The following is a 16,995-nucleotide window of genomic DNA, read 5'->3' as shown; positions in this document are numbered from 1 at the left end:
GCTTGAGGTCTTTTTTGTTATAGCAGCTGGCTCATCGATACTCTCTCTGACTCATAATCTTTGATTCTTAGCAGAGTGAAGTTGTCCACTTCCCACCAGGAGATGGCGAGGTGGTTCAGTACCAACCACACACACACTCACTTTGTTCCAAGGATTATCGTTTTATCATTTTATTTCAAGTATAAAGGCTTTGTCACAGAAGGGAGCCAGGGTCACAGGCAGTGGACAAGGGGTCTGGAAGTCCAGGTGGAGTTGGACATGTGGCCCAGCTGGCTCCCAGGTACCACAGCCAGTCCCACAGTGCCCTGTCTGTGCCTGGGACCCTCTGCTGGATGCCAAGAGGCCGAGGTAGCTGTGAGAGGAGCTGGGAATGGGGTGGAGGGCACGGGCTCACATAATTGCACAACACTGGCACGTCTTCTGCTTAGGGCCACTCGCCCCTTCACCCTCAGGAGGGGAAGATGGCTCTGGCTGCCGGGCAGGTGCATAGGTGGGCACAGGGCGGGCACTGGGGTTGGCCCTAGGCCTTTCCACCTGAAGCAGTGGCTGGCACTCAGCAGGCTGCTCCGGAGCTGAGGTCTCCGCCAGAAAGGGGGTGGCATCCCCAGGGGGGTCCTGGCCCTCAGCAGGGGTTTGGGGCTTCACTGTTTCCTCCTTCAGGGAGCCTTCCTGTTTCTCCTGGGGCTGCTGTCTTTCTTCCTCTGGCCTTGCCTCCTCCTTGGCCCCCAGGGGAGACCCTGTCTTGCTCACCTCTTCTGCCTGACATTCCTTTTTTCCTCCTGACTCTCTCTGCTCTTCTGGACTCAGATCTTCCTCAACCCCTTGGGTCTTCTCTGTCTGCAACGGCTCCTCATCTCCAGTTCTCCCTACCTTCAGTGATTCCTCATCTCCTTTGGCCTCTGCCTCCAGTGGCTCCTCATCTCCCATTCTCTCTACCTTCAGTGATTCCTCATCTCTTTTTGTCTCTGCGTCCAGTGGCTCCTCATCTCTGGTTCTCTCTGCCTTCAATGATTCCTCATCTCCTTTGGCCTCTGCCTCCAGTGGCTCCTCACCTCCCATTCTCTTTACTTTCAGTGATTCCTCACCTTTTCTCTCCGTCACCAAAGGTTCTTTGATTGCCTCTAGCTCTTCCTTGCCTCCTTTCTGCTCTGCTCTCAATGGCTCCTCACCTCTTTCCCTCTCTGCCCTCGGAGGTCCCTCAACTCTTTTTCTTTCTGCTGACAGTGGTTCCTCCTCTCCTCCCCTCTCTGTCTCCACCTTTTCCTCACTTCCTCTCCTCTCTGGCTCCAAGGATTCCTCACTTCCTTTCCTCTCCATCGCCAGTGACATCTCTGCTTCTCTTGGCTCTGCACCTACCTTTCCCTCACTTCCTTTCTTCCCCTCGCCCACCGATTCCTCTGCCTGCCTCATTTCCACCTCCCACGTTTCCTCCCCACCTCTACCCTCTGCCCCCAGTGGACTCTCATCTCCTTCTCTTCCCAGGGCCTTTGGCCCTTCTAACCCCTCCACTACCAGCTCCTCCCACTCCTCACTGAGGGTCACTTTCTCCACCCAAATGAAGGACCCCTCCTCTCCTCTAAGGCCCCCCTGCCCATCACCATCAGGGCTGCCCCTGGGAGCGCCTTCCCCTCCTTCAGACATTGCTCCCACTGGTCCCTCCTGGAGCTGCAGGGAGCTGGTCTGCACAGCCTCCAGGCCCTGGCCCGCCTCCCCCGTGACCTCTAAGTCACTGCCCTCTGTGCCTCCCACCCCTTCCCAGAGTACCTCCACGATGCCCCTGTCCTCCTTGACCCATGACGGGATCTCTGGGTGGCCGGCTTCCTGTCTGTCCCCAATGGCCTCCAGCACCATCTCCTCCACCTTAGCCTCCAGCTCCAGGCCCGTCGTCCCCATGGCACAGTCCTCTGTGGCCCTCAGCCCCTCCCACTCCACCTTCACTGTGTCTTCTCCTTTGGCCCCATTCACTCCCTCCTCCAGTGCTGCCACCCCCTGACTCAGCATTTGCTCCAGAGGGGGGCTGGATCCAGGGCAGGGGCCATTGGTTTCCAAGGAGACCCCTGCTGCCCCAGGGACCCTCCTTGGGGCTGGTGGAACCCAGACAGCCTCATCTCTGGGCTCAGAGGGGGACTCTGGGTCTGTGCCCACTGGTCCAGCTGGTAGGGAAGCTCTCTTGTTTAGATCAGTCTGGCCTGGGGGAGTCAGGGGAGAAGTGGAGAGGAGAGATAGGGCAACAGAGTGAGACTCAGGCTCTTCCTCTCAGGACCGCCCCCCCCCGACCTCCAAACACCTACCTGCAGGACCTGCCTCCACCGTAGGCTGGGAGAGAGGACGGTGACCCTGCAGAGATGGCAGAAACAAAGTCAGGCCAGCCCGCATCTCCGCAGCCAGCCTCCTGCATGCTGGCACCCCTCCCCAGCTCAAACACCCGGAGGGGCTCCCCATTACTTTCAGGACCAAACCCTCTATTGTACCTCAGTCTTCCCTCTCCAGTCTTATGTCCCTCTGCTCCACTGCCTTGCACACAGTAGGTGCTTCATCAATACTGTGTCCGTGCAGCCAATCCCTCTGTATTAGAGACCTATTCTGCCAAACTACTCAAGTTCCTTAAGGGACTTAAGCCATTTGTTATTGAAACTTAACATTCCAGTGGGAGGAGGCAGGTAATAAACATAAAACGCAAATAAATCTATAATTCAGGGAGTGAGAAGGGCTTTGATAAGGGAGGGAAAAAGCAGGCGACAAGGCTGGGAGGTGATGAGGTACCTCTATTAGGTATAAGACACAGGGGGTTGTCTTGGAAGTGGTAACATTGAACAAAGGCCTGAAAGGTGAGAAGAGCCAGCCTTGAGCCAATAGGTGGGAAAAGGCATTCCAGGCAGAGGGAACAGCAAGTGCAAAGGCTGTAACGAGTTAGGCAAGTACAAGGAATAGAAAAGGGGCTCAAGGTGGCTGGAGTGGAGTGAGGAAGAGATTGAGGGGAAGATGAACTCAGAGAGGAGAGTTGGGGATAGCTCTGCAGGCCGCCTGTGCCCAACCCCACAGCTCTCCAAAAGTCTCCTTACAGCTCTCTGCTCCTACCCTCCTCTTACCAGCCTCCAGGCCTTTGCCCAGGCTGTTTCCTCTGCCTGGAATTCTGTCTTTCTCTCCTTTTTTGCTGCACCTGTGGCATGCATAAGTTCTCGGCCAGTGACTGAACCCACGCCACAGAAGTAACCAGAGCTACAGCAGTGACAACAATGCTGGATCTTTAACCTGCTGAACCACTAGGGAACTCCTTGGGATTCCCTTTCTCTCTCTCTCTCTTTTTGAGTGCACAGACCACAAAGAGAAGTCCCTGGGCCAGGGATCAAATCCAAGCTGCAGCTGTGACCTCAGCTGTGGCAACACCCAATCCTTAACCCACTGTGCCAAGCTGGGGATCAAACCTGTGCCTCAGCAGTGACCCAAGAGCTGCAGAGACAACACTGGATCCTTAACCCATCATGCCACAGCAGGAACTCCTCTTTCTCTTACCATCTGGTACCCATTCAGATTCAGTATAGATGTCACTGCCCCCAGGAAGCCTTCCCTGAAACCCCAACTTCACTTAGGTACTTTCTCTACATCCTGGGCTCCCCCCTCACAGACTCTTTACATCCTATCTCCTCATCTGGACTGTGAGCTCCCTTGGGCCAGGAATCATGACTCATACATCTCTAGCAAGGAACTCCCAGCTTAGACTAAAAACCCAACAAGGGCTTCCCATGCCAATTAAAGGTCTCCTCTCACCCCTTCTGTCCTGTGCCAGACACCTGGGAGCCAAGGTAAGGCATCAGGGAGAGATGGGGACTGTGGAAAACCCACAGTGCACTGTGGCCAGGTGCAAATGTTGCTGGATTTTTGGACTTCAAGGACAACTCAGAGAGCCACAAAGAACCACTTCATGTAAAGTTGTCTTGGTTTTCAAAAGCCAGTATATTGCATGGCATGCAAATCACATCTGAATAAAAGCACTACTGAAACAAAACCCAAAGCCCACGTTGATGCTTCAAATCATGAGAGCATCTCATGGTGACCCTTTCCTACCTTAGAGGCTGAATTCCATAAACACTTTCCCACATTTTCTATGTTCCTCATTCAGGTCATAGTGGCAACCATGTATCAAAATGTTCCCCTGTGTTTTTCCCAGGTGCCAAGCTATGATCTCATGGACCCTCTGGCACACCTCTTCCAGGTGTGTGCTGTTATGTGCATTTTAGAAATGGGGAAACTGAGGCTTGGGCTGGGAAAGCAACTTTCCCAAGACCACAGAGCAAAGAAGTAACTGAGGACCCAGCATCTAAACTATACTGGGAGGAGTTTCATCATAGCTCAGCGGTAAATGAATCTGACTAGCATCCATGATGATGCAGGTTTAGTCCCTGGCCTCGCTCAGTGGGTTAAGGATCCAGCATTGCTGTAAGCTGTGGTGTAGGTTGTAGATGCGGCTTAGATCCCATGTTGCTGTGGCTGCGGCCAGCGGCTACAGCTCTGATTGGACCCCTAGCCTGGGAACCCCCATATGCAGTGGGTGTGGCCTAAAAAGACCAAAAAAAAATTTAAACTATATCGGGAGGAGTTCCCATTGCGGCTCAGTGTTAACGAATCCGACTAGTACCCATGAGGATGCGGGTTTGATCCCTGGCCCTGCTTAGTGAGTTAAGGCTTGGATCTGGCGTTGCTGTGACCTGTGGTGCAGGCCAGCAGCTACAGCTCCCATTTGACCCCTAGCCTGTGCACTTCCATAGGCCATGGGTGCGGCCCTAAAAAGACACAAAAATGAAAATAAAAAAATAAAATAAAAAAACTGTACTGAGAGAAGTCCTGCTTTGGGCCCTGCTGGCCACACACCCTGACCCCACCACCTGCTCCCCTAGCTCCTCACCTGTCTGCGCCAGGTGGGCCTGCCTGAAGGCTTGTGCTGGGCACCTGTGGATGCGCTTTGCAACAGCTGCAGCTGGGACTGGAGGCTGGGAAAGAGAAGGGTGTGCTGGGAGCCTGGACCCCAGGGTCAAGGGACCACCCCGACCCAAAGTCTCAATTTGGAGCCTCCCAGCAGGGGGCTGGGAGGACTGGCCCAGCCAGGCTGGGGCCAAGCTGTCAGGCAGGGGCCCTGCTCACGTGAATAAGCTGTCTTCCAGGTTTCGGATGCGGGCCTGGGCCTGGCCCTCAGGTGACTGGGGGTCCTGCGAGGTGGGGTCCTGGGGTCGCTCTGGTTCCTCGGCTGACCCGTCCATGAGCCAGCGTTCCCGGAGAGATTTCCTCTGGGCACGGGAAGGGGCACATGGACTATCCTACTTCCTGTAGTGCCCCCTCTGGATGCCCACCATCTGCTGGGCAGATTTCCTATGGCCCCACAACCACAGAGACAAACATTTCCCCTCAGGCTGGAATTCAAGCCCTCATTGTCCCCAACAATGCCAGGTGGGAAAGACACCCCGTAGTCTGTCATTCCAGCTCATAGCTTTCCCAAGCTGGAAAAGACACCCATCAATCTCCCCAACCCTTCCAGAAGGGGACAGACATCCCCAAAAGTGAAATCCATGACCTTATCAGCCCCCTCCTACCCCAAAGCTGAACAAACACCTCCACTGTCCCCATACTCTTCCCAAAAGTGGAACAAATGTCCCCATCACCACCACCTATTCTCCCAAGCTGGGAAAGCCGCGCGCCCCAAGCCTGGAACTAATGCCCCCTCCCCCACAATTAGATAGCGGCTCCTCTGGTTCCCAGAACTATCACAGACACCCTCACTTCATCGCCTGGCTGGGCAGGTGCCCGCGCCTGCCCCCAACCTTGAGTCGCTCCACGCGGAGTTTCTCTTCCTCCAGTTCCCGGCGCGCGGCGCGGATCTCCTCCTGCAGCCGCCGCTTCTCCTGCACACAGAGAACCGGGAGCTGCCCGAGGGCCGGGTGGGGCCGGGAGGAGCAGCCACCTCCCCTTCCGCCCTCCCTCCTCCGCTGGGTTCCCGGGGGCTCCCGGGGGCTCCCGGGACTCCCCAGACTTCGAGCAGCGCAGGCTGGCTGAACACCGGTCGGGGCCCCACCGCGGGAGGGGGCGGCATTGGCGCTGACTCAGCAGCGGGTGGGGGCGGGGCCGGCGGGGGCGGGGCCGGCCGCGCCCGGGGATGCTGAAGAGGCCTGGTCCGCACAAAATCAGGGTCTGTAGATGGGGAGGGCCTTGGAATGGGAATTCAGAGTAGGATGTGAGATATTGAGTTAAGAGGGAGGGGGTTCAGAGAGAAGGGGGTCCAACACGAGGATCAAAGGGAGGGGGCTAGTAAGAAAGGGGGTCCTACCAGGAGATGCAGTCATAGGGTTCCAGCGAGGCTTGGGATGTAGTGATGGGGACCAGAGAGATGGGAGTGCTGAGGTAGGGGATCAGAGAGATGGGGGTTAGTGAGATGGGGAGTTCAGAGAGATGAGGATTCAGAGACGGGGTTAGAGAGATGGGGTTCGGACATGGGGTGTTTGGGAGTCGAGGGTTAAAGAATGGAGCATCGGATGATGTGGCTTTCGATCCTTCGGGGTCCACAGCTCTCCATTTTTGGGAGTGGCTGTGACCAGAGGAAATGGGGGGCACAGGGACCCGAGGATTTAGTAGGGGCGCCCCTGGATAGGCTGGAGCTGAGGGTGCTCCCGTTCGTTTTCACAGCGCTGGGCCTGCTCCCCATGATTGGAGGGAGGCGAGGAAGAGGCAAGAGGCAAGAGGCAAGAGGCAAGGGTAGGGGTGCCCAGGGAGCGGGCGGAGCGCACTGGTAGGGCTTCACTTACCGCGATGACCTCTAGCCGCTGCCGGTAGAGGAAGCTCTCCGCCATGAGCCTGTAGAGAGAGGGCAGGGGCTGAGAAAGGGGTCTCCCAGAGGTCCACCTCTCAGCAGGTGCACCTCTTGAATACCCTGCTCTGAGCCAAGATCCCTGAGCTGCTCGGAACCAACAAAAACCCAGTGTTTTCCTATATTTCCCCTTTGCACCTAGGAGGAGTTGCGGCTGAGAGAAGAGAGAACAGAGATCATGACAAGTTGAGCTAAATCCCTTCCTAGGCCTAACATCACCTCTCTGAGCCTCAGTTTCCTCATCTGTAAAATGGGTTGAGACTTGGATAGTCATCTTGTAGAGAGATGCCCTTGCAAAGAAGTTTCCATGCAGGAAAAAACTTAGGACATAGTGCTCCAAAAACAGTAGCATCATTTATTATTAATAATAACTTTAGGAGTTCCCGGAGTTCCTGTCGTGGCGCTGTGGAAACGAATCCGACTAGGAACCATGAGGTTTTGGGTTCGACCCCTGGCCTTACTCAGTGGGTTAAGGATCCGGCATTGCCGTGAGCTGTGATGTAGGTTGCAGATGTGGCTTGGATCTGGTGTTGCTGTGGCTGTGGCATGGGCCAGCAGCAACAGCTCCGATTAGACCCCTAGCCTGGGAATCTCCACATGGCCCTAAAAAGACAAAATAATAATAATAACTTAATAATTTCCATGACAAAAAATGTTTTTGATTAATCATAATAACCAGTCCCAGTCTGTTCTACAGAAACTCTCAAATCCCACCAGACATGCTGGGGGTCTCTTTTCTTTTCTTTTCTTTTCTTTTTTTTTGTCTTTTTGTCTTCTTCTGTCTTTTTGTTGTTGTTGTTGCTATTTCTTGGGCTGCTCCCACGGCATATGGAGGTTCCCAGGCTAGGGGTCAAATCGGAGCTGTAGCCACTGGCCTACGCCAGAGCCACAGCAACGCGGGATCCGAGCCGCGTCTGCAACCTACACCACAGCTCACGGCAACGCCGGATCGTTAACCCACTGAGCAAGGGCAGGGACCGAACCCGCAACCTCATGGTTCCTAGTCGGATTCGTTAACCACTGCGCCACGACGGGAACTCCTGGGGGTCTCTTTTCAATTCCACACTTTCTCTGAACCTCTGCTCCTACCCAGCATGCCTTAAGTGCTGGGAGATGAGGGAGTCTGGGGAGAGAAGTGTCCATGCCACCATGGTATTGTTGCCATGGTAATTCCAGAGCTGCCTTTCCACCTGCAAACCCCACTCCCTGGTGGCATAGGTCACCAGGTCACTTCTCTAGTGTTGGACTCTGAACTACTGGGAGCAGGGGGAGGGGGACTTGCTGATTAAGGTTTAACCTGAGATTCCCCCATTGTTGTCCTCCTCGAAGCACCCTAGGATCCCCAATTCCCAGCCTCCAGGGCCACCCCGGCCCATCTGGTCTCCCTCTGGAAGCTGGAGGCTGACTGGCACTGTGGGTCACTTTGGGGACAGGTATCATCACATTAACTTATCATCACAGAAATGCATTGAGTGCTGACTCTTGCAGGTGCTTCATGGGCCAGTTTCTAGAAGTATCTATCTATCTGCCTGTGGGCCCTGACACTTACCCCAGGGTGGGCACAGAGCAAGCCCTCAAACACTTATTAATTTGAGCACTAACCTATTGGGTGAGCATTAACCTCACTGCCTAAACCCTGGCAGGGCCTCCAGATCTTCTCTGGCCTCACCATGAAGGCATAATAGTGAGCTCACACTTAGCGCTTACTATATATAGCGCTCTAAGTGCTCTATGGGACTTCCGATCCACTCCCACAGCCACCTCCGCTTCCCCCTCCCTGCCTTGATCTTGAGCCACTGTAGTTGACTCTTTGCTGAATCGACATTTCAACTGAGAATAAAATCAGCCAACCATTAGCCAGTGCACACTATGTGCCAGGCACTATTAATTGCTTTACCTGTAGTAACTCATTTGACCCTCTCTACCATCCTAGGTGATAAGTATGACTGTCCCTATTTTACAGATGAGGAAACTGAGGCTCCAAGAAATGGCGAAGAGACTGGTCTATGATCACTGAGTCAAGACTGGAACTCTCAAGCCCCAAGCAGTGGGAACGCTGTAGGGAAGAGGGGAGTGTAGGTGTCCTGGTCTTGACAGCCAGGAGACCAGAGATCAGCCTTGGGGTGGGGTCCCCAATTTCATTTAGGGTGGGAAGCTAAAGTCATGCTTTAGAGGGTGCCCCAGCAAAAGCTCAGACCTGCTGCTAATAGGTTTGCTACTGGGGAAAGGCTGAAGTGTCCCCTCAGCTCTCCTACCCCCAAGATATAATCTCCCTGCCTCTTCCTTGCTGGGGGGGGGAATCAGGTTCCCGTTGCTAGGCAACCAGGTTTGTAGTTGGTGAATAATGCAACAGGGGAACCCAAAAGAGTGAGGAACCAAACTGGGGTCCCTTGGGGGGCACCCCTTTTCCAGAACTCTTTACAAACCTCTGGAGTCCCTCCATCTTATTACTTTGAAAAGCCCTTGCATCTTGAATATTAAAATACTCTGCACACCTTGGTAGATGTTGCTTATCTTTAAGCCTACAAGAACAACCTTGGCTGTGGTGGCCTGTTGCCCCACGAGGATTGGTGGTCATTTCATTAAGAAGGTGATCTTTCCCAGTCTGGGAACTGTTAACTTTTTCTGTTGAATCGCAAGCATTTCCTCCCACCCTGGACACTGAGGGATGATTCCAGAAGCAAAATATGGGAGTAAGGGACCCTAACATTCTCCACCCCCACCAAGGAATAGCCCCACCCCCAGGCTGGACTTTGGGCTTGAAGCCTGCCAGTGGAAAATTCCTAAAAAAGAAGAGGGGGGTGGGGTTCACATCCCCCACCCTACTCTCTGGGGAGGGGTGCATAGAAGAACCTGTGGGTTGGCTGCCAGCCTCCCGCCACTCCTCCCGGCCCCCTTAGAAGAGGCTAGCTGGAGCTCTCACCACCCCCTCCTGTGGAAAAGTCAGGGGCTTCCATGAGCCCCTCCCAGGCTCTGCCCACCAGCCCCCACCACCGACCCTGGACACTTACATGGGTGTGACCGGAGACCACGCCTGGCTCTGCAGGGCCATCTCTGCCCAGAAGCCCACCTTCTGGTCTCCGAGTTCAGGACCCACCACCCGCCTGCTTGCTGTAAAGGTGCCCTGGAGGCTGTGACTTGGCTGTCGGGAGTGGGGGGGGCTGCAGGCGGGCACTGGGAGAGCTGGTCCAGCTGGTTTGGGCCAGGAGGCGGGAGACTCTTGGGCTGGACTGAGGGGGGCTGGGGGCCGGCGGGCAGTTCTGGGGAGGTACTATCAGCTGTCCTGATCAATTATTTACCAGCAGCTGGCCTCCTTGCTGCACTTGCTGGCCTGCCTTCCGGCAAACACACACTCACATACATGATAGAGCGTGTGGACGGGAATTGGGAGTCCCCCACTCCCCTCAGACAGTGGGCCTCCAGTTGGAACCCTAGACATTTCAAGTTTCAAGTCCAGCTGCTCCCTCCCTCCCCAGAGTCACCCAGCCTTGAGCACCATTGCAGGCCACATGAAGGACACTCTGACATAGTACTGCTCCCTTCTTGGACCCTGGCTCTGGGGTGAGGAGGGAGGGCTGATCCAGCTCAAGGATTCTGGAGACCAGAGCCTGTGCCCCATGGGGACCAGAAAACCTGGGTTCTAGACAACTCTGGGCAACTTCTCCCAGGTTTCTAGGCCTCAGTTTCCCCTTTTGTAGAATGAGAGATCAAACGATCTCTGGGAGCCTGGATACTCCTTAGATGCTATAACTATTGGGGGGTGTGGTCATGAGGAAGGTCTAGAGAAAGTCCTACCCAGATCTTGAGGGTCACTGTTCTATGCCCTTATCCTATGCTTAAAGGGCTAGCTCCCCTTTTCTCAGCTGATAGTGTTTCTTCAATCATCCCCTTGAGGAAATCGTCTCCTGCTCCAGGTCAGTCTTCTGCAGCCTCCAGCGCTTCCCTTATCACAGTCCTGGTCACATTGTGCAATCTGACATAAACCTCTATGAGAAGAGCCTTGTCCTGGGCCTCTTGCTTTAGATGGCACCCTCCGCATGGGTCAAAGGAAATGTACCCAGCTAAGTCCTCCATCCCTCTCGTAGATCCTACCCAGGGTGACCAAGAAGTGGCCAAGAGCAGCTGTTGGCAGAAGGGTGAGGAAAGAGCTAGGGCATGTGGGATGGGGTCCCTAGGTGCACACACAAGGCTCCTTGCTGTGCAGGACAGAGTTGGGGGTGGGAAGCAAAAAGGGCCAGACTAAGGGCCGGGGTTTGCCTATGCCCCACATTCTAGTTCAAAGCTCTTAGGAATTCAAAAATGTTTTTCAATTGAACTGGCCTTCTAGATCACTCTAAATGTATGTTTGCCATGATAGGCAGAGAGAGGTTTTTTTGGGTTTTTTGCTTGTTAGGGCCGCACTAGCAGCATATGGAAGTTCCCAGGCTAGGGGTCGAATCAGAGCTACAACTGCTGACCACAGCCACAGCTACAGCAACACCAGATCTGAGCCATGTCTGTGACCTACACTATGGCTTGTGGCAATGTCGGATCCTTAACCCACTGAGCAAGGCCAGGGATCAAACCTGCATCCTCATGGACACTAGTCGGGTTCGTTACTGCTGAGCCACAATGGGAACTCCAGAACATCTTTTCAAAAATTTGTTTTGGTTTTTGTTTTCTTCATTTTAGGGCCACACCTACAGCATATGGAAATTCCCAGGCTCGGGGCTGAATAAGAGCTGCAGCTGCCGGCCTAGACCACAGCCATGCAACGCCAGACCCAATCCTCATCTGCGACCTACACCACAGCTTGCTGCAATACCAGTTCCTTAACCCACTGAACAAGGCCAGGGATCAAACCGAATCCTCATGGATACTAGTCAGGTTCTTAACCTGCTGAGCCACAGCACCAACTCCTAAAATTAGTTTTTAATTATGGTAAAATAAACTTAACAAAATTTGCCATCAGTGGCATTTAGTACATTCACAAGTTGTGCAATTTTCACCACTGTCTAGTTTCATAACTTTTTCATCATCACCAAAGGAAATCCTACAGCCATAAAGTAGTCACTCCCCATCCCACTTTCCCTCAGCCCCTGGCAACAACTAATCTGCTTCTGTCTCTATAGATTTACCTATTCTGGGCATTTTGTATCAGTGGAATTTTGCAATACGTGGCCTTTGTGTCTGTCTTTTTTTTTTTTTTTTTTTGTCTTTTTGCCTTTTCTAGGGCCACACCTGCGGCATATGGAGGTTCCCAGGCTAGGGGTCTAATTGGAGCTGTAGCCACTGGCCCACGCCAGAGCCACAGCAACCCTACACCACAGCTCACGGCAACGCAGGATTCTTAACCCACTGAGCAATGCCAGGGATCGAACCCGAAACTTCATTGTTCCTAGTTGGATTAGTTAACCACTGAGCCATGACGGGAACTCCCGTGTCTGTCTTCTCTTACTGAGCCTAATGTTTTCAAGGTTCATCCATATTGTAGCATGAATCAGTGCTTCATTCCTTTTTATGGTTGAATAATATTCTATTGTATGGATGTATCACATTTTGTTTATCTACTCATTTGTTGATGGACATTTGGGTTGTTCCCACCTTCTGGAGGAGAGAATATATTTTACTTAATGCTTGTAATTTGATTTTATAACTGTTAACAATTTTTTTGGCTATGCCAAAAAAGTTCTGGAACCAAGGATCAAACCTGAGCCACAGCAGTGACAATGTCAGATCCTTCACACACTGAACCACCAGGGAACTCCTATAGCTGTTAACTATTTAGATATCTAGTGTATAGGCTCCCCTTTGTATTCTTGTCCTAGGTTCCACTTTTTTTTGCTTTTTTTTTTTTTGCTTTTTGGTGCTGTACCTGTGACATAGGGAAGTTCCCAGGCTAGGGGTTGAATCAGAGTTGCAGCTGTCAGCCTACCACACGGTCACAGCCTCATCTGTAACCTGTGCAACCTCCATCACAGCTTGTGGCAACACCAGATCCTTAACCCACTGAGTGAGGCCAGGGATCCAACGTGCATCCTCATGGATACTAGTCAGGTTCATACTGCTGAGCCACAATGGCAACTCCCCTGGGTTCCACATTGAGGCAAGGTTGTTCTGTTTGTTTTTTTTTTTTTTAATTTTCATTATAGTTGATTTACAACATTCTATCAATTTCTGCTGTAGAGCAAAATGACCCAGTCATACTGTCCTGTTTATAATTGTGTCTATCTTCCAAACTCAACTGTAACCTCCAAATCTGGTTTATGTCTTTGTTCCCAGCAATGAGAACATTCTTAAACAATCATTACATGTCAGGCACTATTCTAGGCACAGGGGAGTTGGGTGCACATGACAAACAGAAAATGCTGCAATGCAGCTCACTTTCCAGCTTGAGTGGGAGATAGATAATATACAAATAAACAAGAAGATAAAGGTGATTAATGATAATTGCAGTATTGGGTGTGTTATAGAAAATAACAGGAATGGGGTTATGGAGAAGAGCTGTGTGTTATATAGGTCAGGTAAAGAGAGACCACTCAAAGTGACATTTGAACCAAGAAGCTAAACAACAGAAGCTAATCATGTGATGAGTCATTCTAAGCAGCGGGAAAGGCAAGTGCAAAGGCCCTGGGGTGGGAGGACCATGGAGGGTTTGAGGAAAGCATGAAGGCTGGGGTGGAAGAGTGATCCAAGGAGAGGGTATTGGGAGATAAGATCTGACAAGTGGGAAGGGCCTTCTGAGCCAGGGTAGGGAATTTGAATTTTTCTTCTTCTTTTTTTTTTTTTTCTTTTGTCTTTTTGCCATTTCTTGGGCCGCTTCCGCGGCATATGGAGGTTCCCAGGCTAGGGGTCTAATCAGAGCTGTAGCCACCAGCCTACACCAGAGCCACAGCAATGTAGGATCCGAGCCGCGTCTGCAACCTACACCACAGCTCACAGCAACGCCGGATCGTTAACCCACTGAGCAAGGGCAGGGATCGAATCCGCAACCTCATGGTTCCTAGTCAGATTCGTTAACCACTGCGCCACGACAGGAACTCCTGAATTTTTCTTCTAAGCTGGGTGGGGAGCCATTGTAGGACAGTGGATGGTTGGGACAAGAGTGGAGAGAAGCAGAGTTCCCATCGTGGCACAGCAGAAACGAATCCAACTAGGAACCATGAGGTTGTGGGTTCAATCCCTGGCCTCGCTCAGTGGATTAAAGATCCGGCATTGCCGTGAGCTCTGGTATAGGTCACAGACATGGCCCGGATCCTGCGTTGTTGTGGCTGTCGCGTAGACTGGCAGCTACAGCTCTGATTAGACCTCCAGCCTGGAAACCTCCATATGCTGTGGGTTCAGCGCTAAAAAGACAAAAGACCAAAAGGAAAAAAGAAAAAAAGAAAAAGAGTGGAGAGAAGTGAATGAATTCAGAATATGTTTGGGAGGCAGAGCAAATAGCAATCCAATAAACAAATTGATTGGAATGGGGAGGGGTGCTGAGGGAAAGAGAAAAATTGAGGCTGACTTATGCTTGGGTGTGAAGAAACAGAATGGGTGAGTTGCTATACAAGTAGGGAGGTGTAGAGTTGGGGGAAAACCGAGTTCAGGTTTGGAAGTGTTTGTTTGGCATATCTGTTAAACTGGGGACTGTTGGATATTAGACCAAAACCCAGGGGAGAGTTCCTGTTGTGGTTCAGCAGGGTTAAGAACCTGACTAGTACCTATGAGGATGTGGTTCCATCCCTAGCCTTGTTCAGTGGGTTAAGGATCCTGCTTTGCCACAGCTGTGGCGTAAGCAGCTGGCAGCTACAGCTCAGATTTGACCCCTATCCTAGGAACTTTCATATGCTGCAGGTACTATCCTAGAAAGAAAGGAAGAAAGAAAGAAAGAAAGAAACAAACAAACAAGCAAACAAACAAAACCCAGGGGAGAAGTCAGAGCTAGAGATATATATTTGGGAGACATTAGGTTAGAGATGTTGTTTCAAGCACAAGATTAGAGGAGTCCCCTGGTGGCTCAGTGGGTTAAGGATCCAGCATCGTCTCTGCTGTGGCCCTGGACCCTGCTCTGGCCTTATTTCAATCCCTGGTCCTGGAACTTTTATATGCCACAGATGCAGCCCCCCAAAAATTATATAAATAAATAAATAAAGCATGAAATTGGAATCTGTCAAGGTCTGAGTATTGGCAGAAAAGAGATCGTATACATAAATCAAGAGTAATTGATGAGGGAGTTCCCGTCGTGGCTCAGTGGTTAATGAATCCGACTAGGAACCATGAGGTTTTGGGTTCAATCCCTGGCATTGCTCAATGGATTAAGGATCTGGCATTGCGGTGAGCTGTGGTGTAGGTTGCAGACATGGTTCGGATCCTGCGTTGCTGTGGCTGTGGCGTAGGCTGGCAGCAACAGCTCTAATTCAACCCCTAGCCTGGGAACCTCCATATGCTGCAGGTGCGGTCCTAGAAAAGGCAAAAAGAGAAAATAAATAAATAAATAAATAAAAAAGAGTAATTGACGAGGAGCTCCCATCGTGGAGCTGTGGCTGTGACATAGGCCGACAGTTGTAGCTCCAGTTAGACCCCTAGCCTGGGAACGGCCATATGCCTCGAATGCAGCCCTAAAAAGCAAAAAACAAACAAACAAAAAACCCAAAAAAACAAAGCATAATTGAGGAGAGGCGTTCCTGTTGTGACTCAGCAGAAATGAAGCTGACTAGTATCCATGAGGATGCAGGTTTGATCTCTGGCCTCGCTCAGTGGGTGCTTTAGGCTGGCAGCTGTAGCTCTGATTCGACCCCTAGCCTGGGAGCCTCCTTATGCCGCTGGTATGGCCCCAGAAAAGGCAAAAAGACCAAAAGAAAAAAAAAAGAAAGAAACAGAAGTCTGAGAAGGGGTGCTTGAGACGTAGGAGGAAAATCAGGAAGATGATGTGCTTGAAGACCAAGAAGCTAATGGAGAAGAAATCATTAGCTTTCCTAAAGAGGGAGGAGCTAGTGACTGGGTCACACATGTCCTTGGACAGAGGAGGTTCAATGGCATGGTGGAACCGAGGATCCAGTAAGCCTGGCTAGAAGAGGGACAGGAGGTCATAAAGTGGAGTCCACTGTAGAGACAACTCATTCCAGAAGTATGGTATTAATCTGCATCACCTCCCAAGTGAGTAAGCATTATTACCCCCATTTTACAGACAACGAAACTGAGCCTTGGAGAAGGCTGACAATTAGCTCAGGTCGTGAGCGGGATGGAACCCAGGTAGGTACACCAATTGGACCAATGGAGTCAGAGGGAGGAGGGTAGCAGCTTGAGATTGGGATCCAGGAGAAAGTAGAGTGGGAGGGTGGATGGAAAGGGGAGTCATCAGAGTAGGCAGAGATTTGGGGGATAATAATCAGATTATTGGGGGGTTCCAGAGGCTATGTAGCTCCCACTTTCTCTAGGTAACTCTTTCTTCCTGGTCACCCCAGAATGGTGGGGGGTGTGGAGGTGGGTTTTGGAACTAACCCAGGGAAAGAAAGTAGAAAATGTCTCTGCGGGTGCCTCTCCCCGCTTGCTTGGGGCATCGATCCTGGCGTTGAACGCCACAGTCTGGCCCCAACTGCAGGGAGCTGCTTCCTTCCACAAGCCTGGATTCTTCTGTGGGCCTACCCAGGCATCTGGGCCCAAGGTGACCGCCTTTCAAACCTCAGCCGTTTGGCTGAGCCCTGGGCGCTCTGTGTGTGCGTCCCTCCCTCATACCTCAATCTGGGAGTGCACTTGGTGTCAGAGGCCTCACGGACTTCTCCGGAAGTGGATGAGACAAATGGCCCTCTGGGTTTGGCGGGGGCGCAGGCGCACCGCTCGGAGCCATGCTGTGCCCAGGCACTGGGAGAGAGATTGGGGCGCGCGGTGAGGCGGTTCCTGGCGCCCCCTCCAGCCCGAGCTGTGCGCAGCACGGGTGGAACGTGGAAGGACAACCCAGAGGCCCTGGGAGTCGCTGCCCACCGTTTGGCAGAGGCTGGGTGGGACTGACGAGGCCCCGGAAAGATGATTTCGGGGGACACCTCGCCAGAGGACAGTTGTTCAGAGGCCCAGTCAGACGTGCAGCTGGAGCCAAGCCTCCTAGCAATGCAGGGGACGTGGGGACTAAAAGGTGCCAGAGTGGCACCCACTGAATTAACACGGCACTCAGACTGGCACCC

The 16,995-nt window shown here is 52.3% G+C and overlaps 1 protein-coding gene across 3 annotated transcripts; it reads right to left on the bottom strand.

Moving 5' to 3' along the window:
- Window positions 1–141: 141 nt before the first annotated feature.
- Window positions 142–9,988, bottom strand: PALM3 (paralemmin 3). Of its 3 annotated transcripts, XM_085012696.1 has the most exons (8): window positions 9,865–9,988; window positions 6,792–6,840; window positions 6,317–6,385; window positions 5,814–5,894; window positions 5,140–5,282; window positions 4,904–4,988; window positions 2,292–2,337; window positions 142–2,189 (listed from the first exon to the last, which is right to left on the bottom strand). In XM_085012696.1, the coding sequence occupies exons 5-8, from the start codon at window positions 5,253–5,255 to the stop codon at window positions 391–393; spliced, it is 2,046 nt and encodes a 681-aa protein (XP_084868822.1). In that variant the 5' UTR covers window positions 5,256–5,282; window positions 5,814–5,894; window positions 6,317–6,385; window positions 6,792–6,840; window positions 9,865–9,988; the 3' UTR covers window positions 142–390. The 3 variants fall into 3 exon arrangements, with proteins under 3 accessions (XP_084868822.1, XP_013850124.1, XP_084868823.1); XM_013994670.3 differs by lacking the exon at window positions 6,317–6,385; XM_085012697.1 differs by lacking the exons at window positions 4,904–4,988; window positions 5,140–5,282; window positions 5,814–5,894; ... (1 more) ...; window positions 6,792–6,840; window positions 9,865–9,988 and adding an exon at window positions 2,902–2,939 and having other exon boundaries at window positions 2,292–2,821.
- Between the last annotated feature and the right edge of the window lie 7,007 nt (window positions 9,989–16,995).

Source organism: Sus scrofa, chromosome 2 (genome assembly GCF_054392235.1).
Source record: "Sus scrofa isolate SSC_HxYL_T2T_F1_AM1 chromosome 2, Sscrofa_HxYL_maternal_Yorkshire_Landrace_v2.0, whole genome shotgun sequence".
Taxonomy (NCBI): Eukaryota; Metazoa; Chordata; class Mammalia; order Artiodactyla; family Suidae; genus Sus; species Sus scrofa.
The sequence above is the reverse complement of the archived record's forward strand: the minus strand, read 5'-3'. Positions and strand labels throughout refer to the sequence as shown.

Bases quoted from the DNA above. Each gene is read 5' to 3' on its own strand.
- PALM3 (XM_013994670.3), bottom strand. From the start codon at position 9,905: ATGGCCCTGCAGAGCCAGGCGTGGTCTCCGGTCACACCCAT. The intron at 5,283-5,813 runs GTTGGGGGCAGG...TCCCGTGCCCAG, and splicing joins TCCGCGTGGAGCGACTCAAG to AGGAAATCTCTCCGGGAACG. The intron at 2,190-2,291 runs GTAGGTGTTTGG...TGACTCCCCCAG, and splicing joins GGTGGAGGCAGGTCCTGCAG to GCCAGACTGATCTAAACAAG.